The sequence below is a fragment of the Corvus cornix genome, chromosome 4 (assembly GCF_000738735.6).
Source record: "Corvus cornix cornix isolate S_Up_H32 chromosome 4, ASM73873v5, whole genome shotgun sequence".
Lineage (NCBI taxonomy): Eukaryota > Metazoa > Chordata > Aves > Passeriformes > Corvidae > Corvus > Corvus cornix.
The window spans coordinates 16,205,774-16,219,734 of NC_046334.1; the positions used below are offsets into that span (position 1 = coordinate 16,205,774).

Sequence of the window (13,961 nt, forward strand, 5' to 3'; positions counted from 1 at the left end):
AAAGAAATAGGTTGAATAAAAGGTTTTGACAAGTTGGATGTCCTGGATTCTTAACAAGAATTCTTAATGACATTGATAAATGCAGATGCTACAGAATTTTGCGGAAAGACATCCCATAGTTATTTTTAAGTTCAGTTGCCGCTGCTGGGTTGGTTTCAGTAGGCTGTACAGTTTGATACAGAGCTGTTTGGGTGTGTGTCCTGAGCTGGACTGTGAGAGAATTTAGAGTGACAGCCTCTGGTGCAGGTGTGTCCAGCTCTTTGTGGGTACATGGTGCTATTAACTGTGTAGTGATGAACGAGGACAACTGAGTCACACAGAGAACCTGCCAAACTGCAGGTCAGCTCCAGTGTCCTGTCATGTGTTAATCACTGCTAATCTCCAGCCCTCAAAATTGACCTGACAGTTGGCTAAAGCTTCTTTTGTGTGTCAAATTGGTTTTAGATGTAGTGAAGAGCTAGATCTTGCTACATTAAAAAAAAAAGCCGAACAACTTCTTCCATGGAAAAATACAGTTAAGGCTTTGCATGCTATTGTTTCTTCACTTAGTAATTCTGAGAAGATGAACATTCTGGATCTGTATCAACTCAGTGTACTTAGTGATGACTTGTTCAAATGGTGGTTGAGCATGTTTGCCATGAAAATCAAATTTGGAAGGGTATCCCGTAGGGACAGATTTGGGGCTTTTCTCAAAGCCTGCTGGTTGTTTAGGTTGGGTAGTAGGAAAGGGTTCTTCCCCCAGAGAGTGATTGGGCACTGGAACGGTGAGCAGCATGGAGGGTGCATGCAAAGAACTCATCTTCCTTAAGTGGCCTTGCTTGGCATATTGTCTGGAACAGAGTTTCTCCAGGGATGAGATAAGATACAGTGTCGATATCTTGCTGTGTCGCTTTCAGCATATTGAAAGCAAAGATTGTAAGAGATACAGTGTTGTCCTAGTCACTGAAATGCTTCTTTCTGGCTAGTCCTGCCTGTAAGTTTTTGGGAGTTTTTGAAGTGTTTATCCAAAGCTGTTGGTTTTATTACCTAAAGCTGATGAAACTTGGAGTTTGTGTTTCGGAAGCTCTTCAACCTTTTATGTTATGACACATGAGACTTCAGAGGTCTGAGAAGCCTGCATTTGAAGTGACCCACGTGGTACTGGAGCAGGGATGCAGATTCCACAGAAATTCCTATTTCTCCTTTTGAATTGATCTCAACTCAAAATCTTAATGTGGAATTTCATTCCACGAAAGTCAGTCAGCTATTGCACAGTCCTAGTTGTTTAAGTAAGTTTTCCCAAAAGGAATACAGAGGTGCTCTATCTAGAGATTGTAGTGGGAAGGAAGTGTTAATAGTGTTTTTTTCTGAATGAAGGAATCTGGATGAAGTCCTGGTTTGCCTGCAGGTGAGCTGTTTATCTTCAGCTCAGCCCTTCTGCAAGTAAATATATTCTGTACATGTGAAGTGTTGTCATGTTTAAAGCTGGTAGAACTGCTGAGATCTGCAGCTATAAGCATGTTTTCCTGCAGATCACTCCAATGTAACTGTTGGGCTGTCTTTGTTTTAATGCTCCACTGGACTCAAAAATGAAGAAAGCCAGCCTAGATTTCTAGGATAAGTTTAAAAAGCAGTAGTGGCCCTAGCAGCTTTCACCACTGTTCAAATCTTGACAGCACCACCTTTAAAGCATTGTGCTGTATCGTCTTAAGATTTTTTTTCTGGTTTTCTTCTCTGTGGTGTTCTAACTTTGAAAAGGATCATGATTGCATAAGACACATAAGGAATTAAGATTTTAGAGCAAAATTTTGTGTGCCATTTTAGCATATTTTTTTGAAATTAAATACTTCACTGAAATCAGTGTTGGGTGTGGGGTTTTTGTTTCAGTTAGAATGAACTTCATGCATTGTACCTCCCAGCTGGGCAGTACTGGTGTAGCATATATGTGATGCACTGGCTCATCATTTTGCTTCCTGGTTGGCAAAGTCTCAGTAAACTGGCAGGTTACAGTTCTGTTGTGATGAACTCTTGTTCATAAATACAGCTCTAAAATGTAAAACTCTTGCTGAAATTGCTGGCAGACAGCCACATCTTAAAGGTGTGCAATATGATAACACCTGCTAAAAGTTTGCGGGGAACTCGATATCAAGCCTATGGTGGTAGTTTTCACATGTGTTGTTAAGAGTGTTCTTGGTGTGATATTGCTGTATCTTCGGAATTCTTCTGTAGCCTCACATTCAAGAGGTGTCTGGAGTTTGGAAAGCAAGACCATTATTTCAAGCTATATATAGAAGACAAAAATCTGCATTTTTGGGGGGATCTAGTGATAAGTGCTCTTCGCATTTCAGGTTTGTTTGGTTTTTGGATTTTTTATCAGTCAAACTAAGTTCACTACATGTTTATTCAATGTAATTTTAGATTTGTAATGCCTTACTGTTGGCCTACTAAACACTGCAGAAAATTAAATTATTTGAAGTTATTTTAGGTTTTTTTTTCCTTTTCATCTCAAACCAAAGTTTGTAGGGAACATAAGGTTAGAAGTACTTGATTAAGTGTAAAGGCCCTGGAATCTACAAACCCCAAATTTGGATTGTTCTGTGTAGTGAACACCTTCAGAATATGTTTAGTGGCCTTAGCATCTGTGCAGGTCTGTGTTTTGGCTTTCGTGCTATGGTATGTTTTGAAAATGACTGGCATGCAAACCAAGGGAAGGGCGAAGGGAAATGTTCTGATTTTTAGTTTCTATTTTATTTTTAGTTTGCCTAAAGCTCTGCTTGAAAGTAGAACATTGTTTCCAATTACAGAAGGCAAACTGAACTGCTTTGAAGTATTCTGCTGCACAGAATATTATTTCCAGTACTTTTCTGGAAAGTTGCTGTGAGGTGTGTGGTAAACAAGTAGTGTTTAAGACTTTAACTAATGACTCTGAGTGAGTGCTTGGAGTTTTGTTGTGTTTTGTTCAGTACCTCACAAGCGCTGGAATGTTCTTCCTTAATAATCTTCTTTTGTAACAGATGGTACCTTTGGGCAACGTAGTATTTTCTTGTGGTGGAAAGGGGGTTGTCCAATCCAGAACTAGATATCTCAGTGTTTTGAAATGCTGGTTTTCTAGGAAACAATGCATTCGCTTGTACATGTAACGTGATTCAACCATTTGCAATTTGTATGACATGCTGCTTTTATCCAAAACTTAGTTATAGCTTTTTTCTTTTTCTCTCCACCTTCCATTTTGCCTGAAAGGCTCTGACTCATGGAGATTTTCGGTTATGTACTCTTTCTAAGGTCCTTGTTAGTTTAATTGTAGGAATTGCTTTTGTACTTGCTGTGTGTAATTGAATTTCTGTGATAGCATGCTATGATTCCTTCTATGTGAGAAATAGTTTTGATGTGAAGAAAACAGCTATAGGTCACAGGATAGCTGAGTCTTAAAGTATATTTGTCGCAGCTGTTGTGGTGAAGGAAGAAGATGCAATTGTGTAAAACATTTCTGTTTTGAAGACAGTAAGACATGAATTTTTGAAAACTTTAAAATATTTTTTTTCTTTACAGCATGTCTGCAAAGAACATAATCTCTTTCTTCCTCTGTGATTTGGGTTTTTTGGGCAGGAGGGGGTGCTCATTGTGTTTTAACTGTCCTTGTCCATATTTTGTGGTGTTATATGTTAATTATAGCAGCATGGAGAGCTTAGTAACTGTTTCATGGTTGAATAATTGCAACTTGCTTTTATTCCCCTACATCCCAAGAGCTGGGAGATTAGGAAGAGGAATCAGAGCAGGTGAACGAATTGCTACTGCAGTACAGTGTTTCCACGGGATTGTACTTAAATCTCTCTCTTCCACTGGATTGTACTTAAATTGTTGCAGCTTCCAAGTGCTCACAGAATCACAGAATGGCTGGGGTTGGAAGGGACCTCTGGAGATTGTCTATTCCAACCAAACCTAGGGCAGGTTACATGTGTTTGTGTCTAGGTGGGTTTCTGCAGAAGAGGACCCTCCACAACCTCTCCAGGCAGCAGTTCTAGTGACCACACTGTTCCTAACTCACCCCAGGGTGCCACTGGCCTTCTTGGCCACAGGGGCACACATTGCTGGCTTGCAGAGAACTTGTCCCCTGGAACAACTCCCAGGTTGTTCTCCACAGAGCTGCTTTCCAGCAGGTCAGCCCCCAGCTTGCACTGGTGTGTGGGATTATTCCTCACCAGGTGTAGGACCCTGCACTTGCTTTTGATGAATTTTTGTTAGGTTCCTCTCTGTCCAAGTCTCACTGAATGGTAGCACCACCTCTTGGTGTGTCAGCCACTCCTCCCAGTTTTTAGTCATCCACAAACTTGCTGAGGATGTGCTCTGTCCTGTCATCCAGGTCATTTAACAAGTTCAGCAGGACCAGACCCGGTACTGACTCCTTGGGGAACACTGCTGGCTACAGGCCTCCAACCAGACTCCACTCCAGATCACAACCCTCCATTTCCCTCTTCTGACAACTGTAGTTTAAAACCCTCCTCACCATCCAGACAAGCCTATGAATGAAGAATCTCTTTCCTTTCTCTGGCAGATGGACCCCCACCAGTCCCTCACAGACCAGGTTTCTCCAAGCCAGTCCCATGGTCTGAGTACCCAAACTCCTACTGGTGGCATGGGGAGTAGATGGGGCTGCCTTAGCTGCAACATCTTTCCTGCTGTGATAGGTGTTTCCTCTTCAGTCTGCAGAGCCTTTGGGAGAAGTCTCTTCCTCCTGCCAGTCCTTGTCATTGCAAGCCTCCATTCTTCAGTATGATGACTGCCCCTGTCCCTTCTGGGTGTGTTGATGGGGGAGTTTTTGGCTCTTTGGCTGTAGACTGAGTGTCCTGCAGCCTGTGCTTGGAACCAGCCATCCAGCTCCTTCCTACCATCTCCTGCAGCTCAGCCACCTGCTGCAGGAGGTCCAACACCTGGGCACACCTTTTGCAGACAGGTCTGCTACCTGTCCCTGCCCCGACAGAAAGGTCTAGGCACTGGCAGTTGAGGCCTGGTCATTTCAAATTGCTTAATCTCTAAGTATTAAGTCCCCAAAAAAATCGGATTTATTCAGCTCAGCAGCCTTCAGGAGTTTACGTATCTGCCAGTAGTGGAGAGGACAGATAAGCAGAAGCTGAAAAATTTGAAAAGCCTTTAAGCACCTAAAATGTGGTTGACAGCATGTCAAGCTTCTCAGTTAAATCATTAAGGATCCATTCTGTATTTCCCCTTCTTCTTCCTGCTCTTGCTTTTGTTCTAATGAATGGATTTAGGAATGAAATATATTGTGTTTTTAAACCTTTGCTAGTTAAGATTTAAATATGCCAATTTTATGAATGTAACCATACAAATATTGTGGAATTTTTGAGTTCTAAAATCCTCAAATGTAAGCTATAGCCTGCTGACAGTTTTCTGCTGCATCTTGATTGGAAAGAGAAGAGATGGTGTTGGCATATTTTTGTCTCAGCAATGAAACTTCCAAATGTTACCCCTTTTCTACTAACTGGTGATACTGCATTCTTTTGTATTCATTTTCACTAGAGTCCACTGTATTTGCAGTGAACAATTACTTGTTAGGTTGTCCTCTCTTACTTTTCTGCCATTCATCTGACTCAGCTTTTCAGCCTCATTCTCCCCTTTCTTGAGAGCAGGCTTTATTGTTCTTCTTCATACCTTCTTTTAGGGGTTTTTGCCCAGTTTTAGCTCAGAAGTTGAAAATATTTGCGTCTTTCGGCTCTTAATAGTGCTACTCTTAAGTGTATCTGTCCCAGCTTTAAAGAGCTACTAGCAGATACTGCTGTATTTGGCAATGATATTTCGTTTCACTTAGTGTTTTCTTGCTGATCCCAGGAGAATCCCTGCTGCTTTAGGGGTCCATTAGATGTATTGCATTTATCAGGCTTTTGATTTTGGGTGGTGTGGGTTTGTTTTGTACTTCACAAGGTGTTCGTACAGATGCTGTTACTAATTAGATTTCCTTGTTTTCTGGTGAAAGTGACACTTGAGAATTTGGTTAAGAAATGAACATTGCCAATGACTCAAGGCAGGTCTGGCCAGTGTTCCTAGATCTGTCAAGTTATACCAGAGTGTTCCCATGGCTGAGCGCCACCAGGCCAGTGCTGTGCACTGAAAAGAGAATAAGAAGGGGCTCGCTAAAGCAGCCACAAATGGTGATGAGTCCCTTTGGTCCTCTGCTTCGTTGTCATGGCCTTGCTAACGTGCATCACCTTCCCAGGAGTTTGTGTAAAGCTGGTCTCAGCAGCCTTGTTTCTGTGTAATCTGAATTTATGAACATGTATTTTGCTTGCAGTACATAGCCTTGCTGATAGTTTTGTGAGGTGTTATTACAGCTGGTGGTGGGATCCGAGGCTGTGACCCAGGAAGAGATCACCAGTCCGGGGAGATGGTCCCAAAAGGAATCGCCTTCCCGAGGTCCGGTGTCTTCCTCTCAGCTGCTGGCAGAGGGGCCCTTGCAGAGGTTGTCAGCTCTTTAGTGATTGTCAGCTCGTGATTTCAGCTCAGCTCTGCAGGGCAGCCTCTAGGCCAAACCAGACCAGAGAGAGAGACGAGAAGGCCCGTGTGGCTGGTTCCGCACGAAGGGAGCTTTATTGTGGGTTCCCTCCGGCGAAGGGGGGAGCCAGGGATGAGCTCTCTCTCAAGGGGTTCAAGGGAGCTTGCCTTTATAGGGACACAGGGGATCAGCAAGGGGACCAATGGATTACAGAGGGTCTGGGACAGACCAATGGGTTACAGAATGATCTGCATAGGGTCTCCCAAAGGATTGTGGGTCTGCCTTTCCTCGCCATGACCCAAAAGTGGTTGCCTTTCCAGGGAGTCCTGCTGGGCGATTGCAAAATCTTTTATCTCAGCAGACATCCCTCCAGGGCAGTGGCTGGGCATATCCCACAACGGGTCACTGTACTCAAACTGCTCATGGTTGCAGGCTGGAAGGTTGGCTATTCTTAGTGAAATGGAGATGTTTCTGCATGTAATAAAATGCAGTTACTGAAAAGTACAAGCATGGTTATGTCTTGCATTTTGTTTACTTCTTTGTAGATCACTGTGCTTTATTATATTGATTTTTTTGGTTTTCCTGTTTAGTGTGGCTATTGTGGTATTTTGTCAACAAAGATGTTAATATGATTGATCTCAATACTTCTAACACAGTTTCTTAAAAGATTTTGCAGTGACAGAGAAAAAAGATGAAAATTCACAGATACCTGTCAGACACCATTCTGTATTTTTGCCAGCAGTCCTGGTCTTCTTTATCCTCTTCCTTACAAATCCTCTTTATCCTTTACACCATCATAGATATATTGTTCTTTGTGACTATCAAGAATAGGAATCTGTTTTATGAGTAGGATGATCACAGGTGGTTTGCTCAAACTGAGAATATTTTCCTCTCCTCCTACTTACTGTACCTAGCACTTTTCAAAGTTGTTGGTCCAAGACTTTGCTGACAATATGCTTTAGTCTCTAATTTTTTTAATGTGTTTGGCTGGTTGGGTGTCCTGAGCTAGCTATGTTTACAAATCTTCATTATGTGAATTTCGTTGTGAGCTTTTATTTAATTGTATGGCCATTATTTTTTAGGCTAAAATTATCTGTTTAGTAATCTGAACCTAGGATTTTTGTCAAGTTTCCCAGTCTGAAGCCTAAACACTTCCTTGGTCTAGCTTGGTTTTTTTCTTCAGGTTTTGAGTAAACATTTAGTGATGCATCTTTTCAAGGGGTTGTAGTTAGAGCTCTTGCATTATCCAGTACTCGGAGCATAACTGCTGAAGTGAATGAAACTTACAAGGGTTTTAAATAGTTAAAATAATTCTCTACCCTTTCTTGACAATCTCAAGGCTGTTAGGATCCTAAAAGAGGTTGGCATGCTTTTACTGTTGGTAATTGCTTTAGTAGAGGAGCTGGAAAAATGGAAACAGTATAAAAGCATTAGTAAAAAATAAACAGCTGAACTGTTGAGAAATCCTGGCTAAATACCAAAAACTAAAAATCTGCAGGGATGTTGAAGCTGCCTTTGACAGCCGCCTCTGGTATAGCCAGGATGAGATTTTAATTATTGCCTTTCACGTATCTGTTTCAGTCATGTCCAATATGCAGTGAAGAAATAAAACAAGTGGGTTGTGTTATGGTTCCTTTTTGCTGTTGTTGAGCACACTAGCCTGAATACATTAGTGGAAGCTAAGTTTAAAATGACCTGATAACTGCAAAATCCTCCAATGTGGTTACAATAAACTGTTAATCCAGTAACTGAGTAAGGTTTCTTTCCTTTTCACTTCTCAGTTTCTGATTCCAGATGTGATGTGATGTATTTCTTTTCCTTCTGCATTCTGACTTGCAAGTGGTTGGTTTGGACTCAAAATGCTGTCTAAAAGCCTGACTCCATGTATTTTAATATAAATATACTTTCAGCTAGATATAGGTATTTAATAACCACTTACTTCTTTGTAACATGACCAAATGGCAAGGATGAAGAAGGCAAATAACTGTTGAACTATAAAACTACTTAGGTATATTTAAGTATTTCATGGTCATACTGTTAAAAGATACTAAGAATGGCCTTTCTTCTTGGGAAAAACATGTACAAATGCAAACCAAAAGCAAGTTATTTAAAATTATTTATAGTTACAGAGTGACTTACAGACTTTCCCACTGTCTGATTTAGATGAGTCTCTCCTTTTCAGACTTGGAGGCAATCATTGCATGGATTGTGCTTGACACTAGGAGTCTAACTTCTGGATCCAAGCCCTGTGTGCATATCAGTATAGAACAGGACGATGGTTTGGTTTGAGGTTTAGTTTTTTTGTGTCTGAAATAGTTTGAAGTTGTAATATCTGAGCCACAAGCCTTTGCAAGTTGCTGAGGTGACAAGTCAAGTGACACAGCTCAGAAGAAGACCTAGTGGACTTAACATAGGCTGTCTTCAAAATCATAGTCTACTTTTACTATTCCTGTTTTTGAGTAATCATCTATGCAGTTAACCTATTTGACTTTAAGGCAGCAATCTGATACTATTACTAATGTGTCCTTAGGAGTTGGCTGTTTTGTCTAGAGCTGGTTACCAGGGCTGGCATCACTGTGCAGGCATTATTACTTTGGGAGAAATGCTTTCCAAAGGAGGTATTTCTGGCAGTGACATCAGATAACTTTGCATCTTTAAATGCCTGCCAATGAGTGAGCTGTGAGTTTGACTGTCAGTTGAGTTCTTTCACAGCTCAGGCTTCTTGAGTGTCATGGCAGTTTGATCTGGCTGGCACTCTGAGGTGAGGGGGATCAGAGTGGCACCCTTGGCAATCAGGGAGGCCAGGACTGCTCCAGCTTAGCCTCTGGAGCTCAGCATGGAAACTGTGTAATTCTAGCAGGGGTTTTTTTCCCCACTCCTTCCACCTCCTGGGTGAAATGCAGCTGTTCTGTACTTAGCTGCTGTACAAAATGGGCCCACAATGACTTGAGGAAACAATGTCACCTCAGCATTTTATCAGTGTTTTTACTGGCACAGTTCCTCATGAATTAGTATTAAAACCCAGCTCTGCTTCTCCTAGCAAGTAGGAAACAGAATTTGCAAGGATTTTGTCCCCTTGAGCTTATGATTAGTACTCAGGAGCATGTACACAGACCCACATGGTGTGCTCACCCATCCAGTGCCCAAGTGTGCTCATGGGGTCAAAAAGTGCAGAAAATGCCTTATTAAGCTGATCTGTTTTCAGACTCTGACAGTGATACAGCTTTATGGGAATGGTATAGACCATTTCCAGCAAAGTCTGTAAGGTTTCTCAAGTGGAAGTGACTCTGGCTTTGAATCTCACTGCACGGGTTTGTTTAATATATAATTTGGGTACTCTCTAAAAAATTCCGTTTTCTTTCATATGGGGTGTTACTTGTTTTGTGTTTAGAGCACCTTTCAAATTAATCATGAATTTGTGTGTTATATTTTCTGGTGAGTATTGAGGAAAAAAATTACTGAGCTCTTCTTTTCATAGCCAGCATCAAGGGATTATCTGTCCATCTTGTGAGTGGGCTTTGGCTTGATCCTGGGGTAGGTGGCTGTTGATGGAGCTTTTGGGGTTGTTCAAGTCCATCACTAAGCAGTCATTTGTTTTTCTGAGATTTCCAAAATGGATAACAAGTCTCTTGAGCAAGATAACCTGCTAATCAATGTTGACATGTATGAGAAGACATCGTCATCTACTGGATTTTTTTTAAAGTTACTTAACTCTTGCTTTATGCTTCAATGAATTTAAATGTCTGTGCCTGTATCTTCAGCGGGGAAACACTGCTTCTTTGTGTACTGTGTTGTGAAGAGTGGACTGGTAATGTCTTCATCTGACTTCAGTGAATGATGTTGTAGAGGTTTGGTGTAAGTTATGGTTGAGAGTAAGTTCAGCTTAATGTGTTATGTTTTAATAACATTTTTTATTCCATGATATCTCTCCTGTGCATGCACAATACTTTCAGTCTGAAAAAATTCTACTATATTTTCTTCTTTGGTAATATTATTCATAAAACTTTGAAAATGTGTGTTTTCTGGAAGCCAATAACTTTTTAAAATATTGCAGTACCTGTTCCGGCCATCACTGCCACAGCTACTAAAATGGAGGTGGTTTCAGCAGAAGTCAACAGCTTGCTCCCTGAGGAAATCATGGACACTGGCATAACTCTGGTGGAAGATGACAGCATCGAGGCCGTTATCGTGTCTTCGCCGATGGGAGAGTCTATTCCCATGGAAACAGAACTGGAAGAAATAGTGAACATAAGCTCTGCCAGCGACTCCTCAGCCACGACTACAGCCGCAGTCACCACGGAATCAGTTCCTGCGCCCAGCAGCCACTCAGGAGATGCAGCACTGAACACCACAGCCCCAAGCCCTGATGTGAATGCAGCTGTAAAGCCTGCCTTTCCAGGTGGCCTCCACAAACTTGGTGCTCAGACCCCTGTCACTATCTCAGCCAATCAGATTATTCTGAACAAGGCCACTGATATTAAAATAGGCAGTCAGAGTATTAAACCGGACGGGCAAAAGCTGATTGTAACAACTTTGGGCAAGTCTGGCCAGCCTATTGTTTTAGCATTACCCCACAGCCAGCTCCCGCAGTCGCAGAAGGCCGTGTCCCAAGCCCAGGCTGGAGACTCCAAGGTACAAGGCCAGCAGATCAAAGTTGTCATTGGAGGTCGGTCGGAAGCGAAACCTGTTGTGGGTGTCTCAGCTTTGACGCAGGGAAGTCAGCTGATAAACACTGCGGCCCAGCCCTCTGTCTTGCAGTCCCAGCAAGTAAAAACAGTACAGGTAAAATGAGTTATGCTGATGAAATGTCTTAAAACCAGTTCTGTTGCTGCAGTTGTTGTCTGTTTCCTGCACTGATTGACACACTGTTGCTTTCAGCCTTTGCATTTATTCTTTGTATTAAATACAATGCTGCTCTTAGCTCATGCTTTCATCTGTGGATGCGTTTGCCATTTTATGCTGTTTGCCTCTAGCTACTGTCTAGAAACTTAGGGTTTACCTCAGAGAAAGTGAACTATTCAGTAAATTTAAGATACTTTTCTCATTTTCATTTTATAAAAATAAATCCTGCATGTTTTCAGGAGGACTGAATTCAACTCTATATGCCTGTTGTTCTTTATTCAGAGTATACACTCCTTTACGGAAGAGTAGCTTTTGCCTATTATATTCAGTTTGTTTAAATAAACTGTCTGAAAAAAACTTCTAGCATCTGAAAAAGAACAGAAAGGTGTGTCTTGTCTGCCTCAAATCTAGTTAAGCTTGTTAATAGATGATGATGGACTAGGCACTGTCATAAGCTGAACACTTTGAGGTTTTGTTCCCAATCTCTGGCATGGATCCTGAGATATTTGAAACCACAGAAAATTGGATTGGATCTGAAAACGTGTCGAAAAGACTTGGGTTATGATCCAAAGTGTCTGATTCTCATCTGCTATGTGGCAGAACTAAATGTGAGTGACTTTGTTCTAGTTGGCAGTGAAGCAGAAATAAGACCTCCTAAAGTGAAGGATAAGTAGAACTCAATGCAGGTTATGGTGGAAAAATATTTATTTTACTGTCTAAATGAAATGAGAAATTAAACTCTTAAGTATGCTATTAAAAATAATCAGCTGCACATAAAAAATGACGAAGTTTAAAGCATTCCATTAGCCAAATGTTCCTTGATTAGTGTTTCATGGCAGGTGAATGAGATCAATTCTGAATATGTTTTTAAAGCTGCAGGTGATTCCTGCACCAATTTCTACTTGCTTCTTTTTTGTTGCTACATTGTACCTGTGGAAACATGTTTAGTAATAGCCATTTGAAACATAAATGATTGTCACTGTAGCTCTTAAGAAAGTCTCTGCTCTTTACTCAGCATAGGAGCATTTTAAGAGTGGGTCAGTTCCTGTTACTTTGCTTCATTATTCATTGCTAAGTGACAGATACAGGAAACTGAGGAGAACGACTTAGCTGTGATGTGGTTTTTCCTTGCATGAGATGACTTGTGCTATGAGTGACTGAAATACAGCGACTTGGCCATTGACCTCTGCCATTTGCCATTGGGAATTCTACAGGTTCCTTAGCAGAAGCTCTTACTAGTGGACTTGCATCCATTTTTAAATCTAGTTGATTGCAGTTTGGGTAAATGTGTTTTGTTGTGGTTTCTTTTTGTTAAGCCATTGGTTCCTTTTGCAAAACAGATTGAATTGTTAGCACTTGACATTCCTTTTTTCCCATAAGGAGAGGAGGAAGTAGAAATGAAAAGCAAGAAGGCAAGGTTAGCACCCGATATTGCAGGGAAAAGGATTGCATTAGCACTTCAGACAGTGCTTTTCCTTGTAGAAAATAGCTAAAGTATCAGAGTGATGTATGAGGCTGGGTGAGAGATTCTTGCTGTACTCTACCCTGAATGTCAGGGAGGTAACCCACACCTTGAGTCCCTGTCTTAGAAAAGAAGTGGTTCATTTACCCCATCACCCTGAACAAGCCCCATAAGCTTTCAGTGAGTGGAAAAGGAGGCTGTGAATGCCTTCCTGCCTCCCCTCGGGTCTTGTGGCTTTATGACTAAGGTATTTCAGATGGAGGGCAGCACAGGAGCCTGACTTGGTGCTGAAAAGTGAACTGATAAAGTTTAGATGACAAAGAGCTCTTATCAGTTCTTGTGGTCACTGTCATAGGGGCTTTGCATATCATTAGAGAAATTCAGTTGCCTTGACTTCTAATCTAATCTTGTAATCTAATTGTGACAGTTGAAGTCTCAGCACCTGAGGCATAATTAGTGGAGTTCAGCAAAATGTTTCTTGGAACTTGGCTCCTTCTCCACTTACAGGTCTAGATGTATGAAACTGTGAGGTGCAAAGTGTGGCAGGGCTTTTGGCCTCATCTATATCCAGAAGTTAATTACTGTCCTTAGTAGTTTGTCCTGATTTAGTTGAAACTACTGCTGTGGATGTGTGGAAATAAGCTGTTGGGCAAGTGCATCTGCTTTCAGCCTGTGGCTCCTGCCTGCCTACAGCCTTAAAAGTGGTGGTGTGCCTGCTGCTCTACTACTTTAGTCCAGGTGCATTAAGCAGGAATTTGGCCTTGCATGTGACTCTGAACCAAGCGTCCAGACACATGGCCATGGCTGTCATTAAGTCTGACCTGTGCTTGTTTTGCTTTGGTAACTGGCTCTGGTTTCAACAGTGTCCACAGCATCGTTGCTACCATGGCAAGGCAGCTGCTAAGCCATCGTTGTGTCTTCATCTCATCATTGAATAGGGACCTTGTCCACTCGCTAACCTCAAATGCCCATTCCTAGTTCAGTTTCTTCATCTCTGAAGTAAGCAGTCCTTTTCTATTTCTGGAGTCCCTGATATTTCATACTACGCCAAATATAAATTACACAGAGAGTGGGTACATGGACAGGCTCCCAAGAGGTCATCTAGGGAGTGGATTTATAGTGTGTTAGCTTCTTTGTGGTAGCTGACTATGTGGATATCCAGCAGTAAATGTG

At 41.6% G+C, this 13,961-nt stretch overlaps 1 protein-coding gene across 5 annotated transcripts in view; it reads left to right on the forward strand.

The window, feature by feature from the left end:
- LIN54 (lin-54 DREAM MuvB core complex component) overlaps positions 1-13,961 on the forward strand; it is a 39,550-nt gene that overhangs the window by 5,963 nt on the left and 19,626 nt on the right. For all 5 annotated transcript variants that reach the window (XM_039550325.1, XM_039550326.1, XM_010411955.4 and 2 more), the window contains one exon: positions 10,539-11,266. In XM_039550325.1, coding sequence (XP_039406259.1) covers positions 10,574-11,266 — 693 coding nt within the window. In that variant the 5' untranslated portion in view covers positions 10,539-10,573. Of the gene's footprint in view, positions 1-10,538; positions 11,267-13,961 lie in introns of those variants that run through there.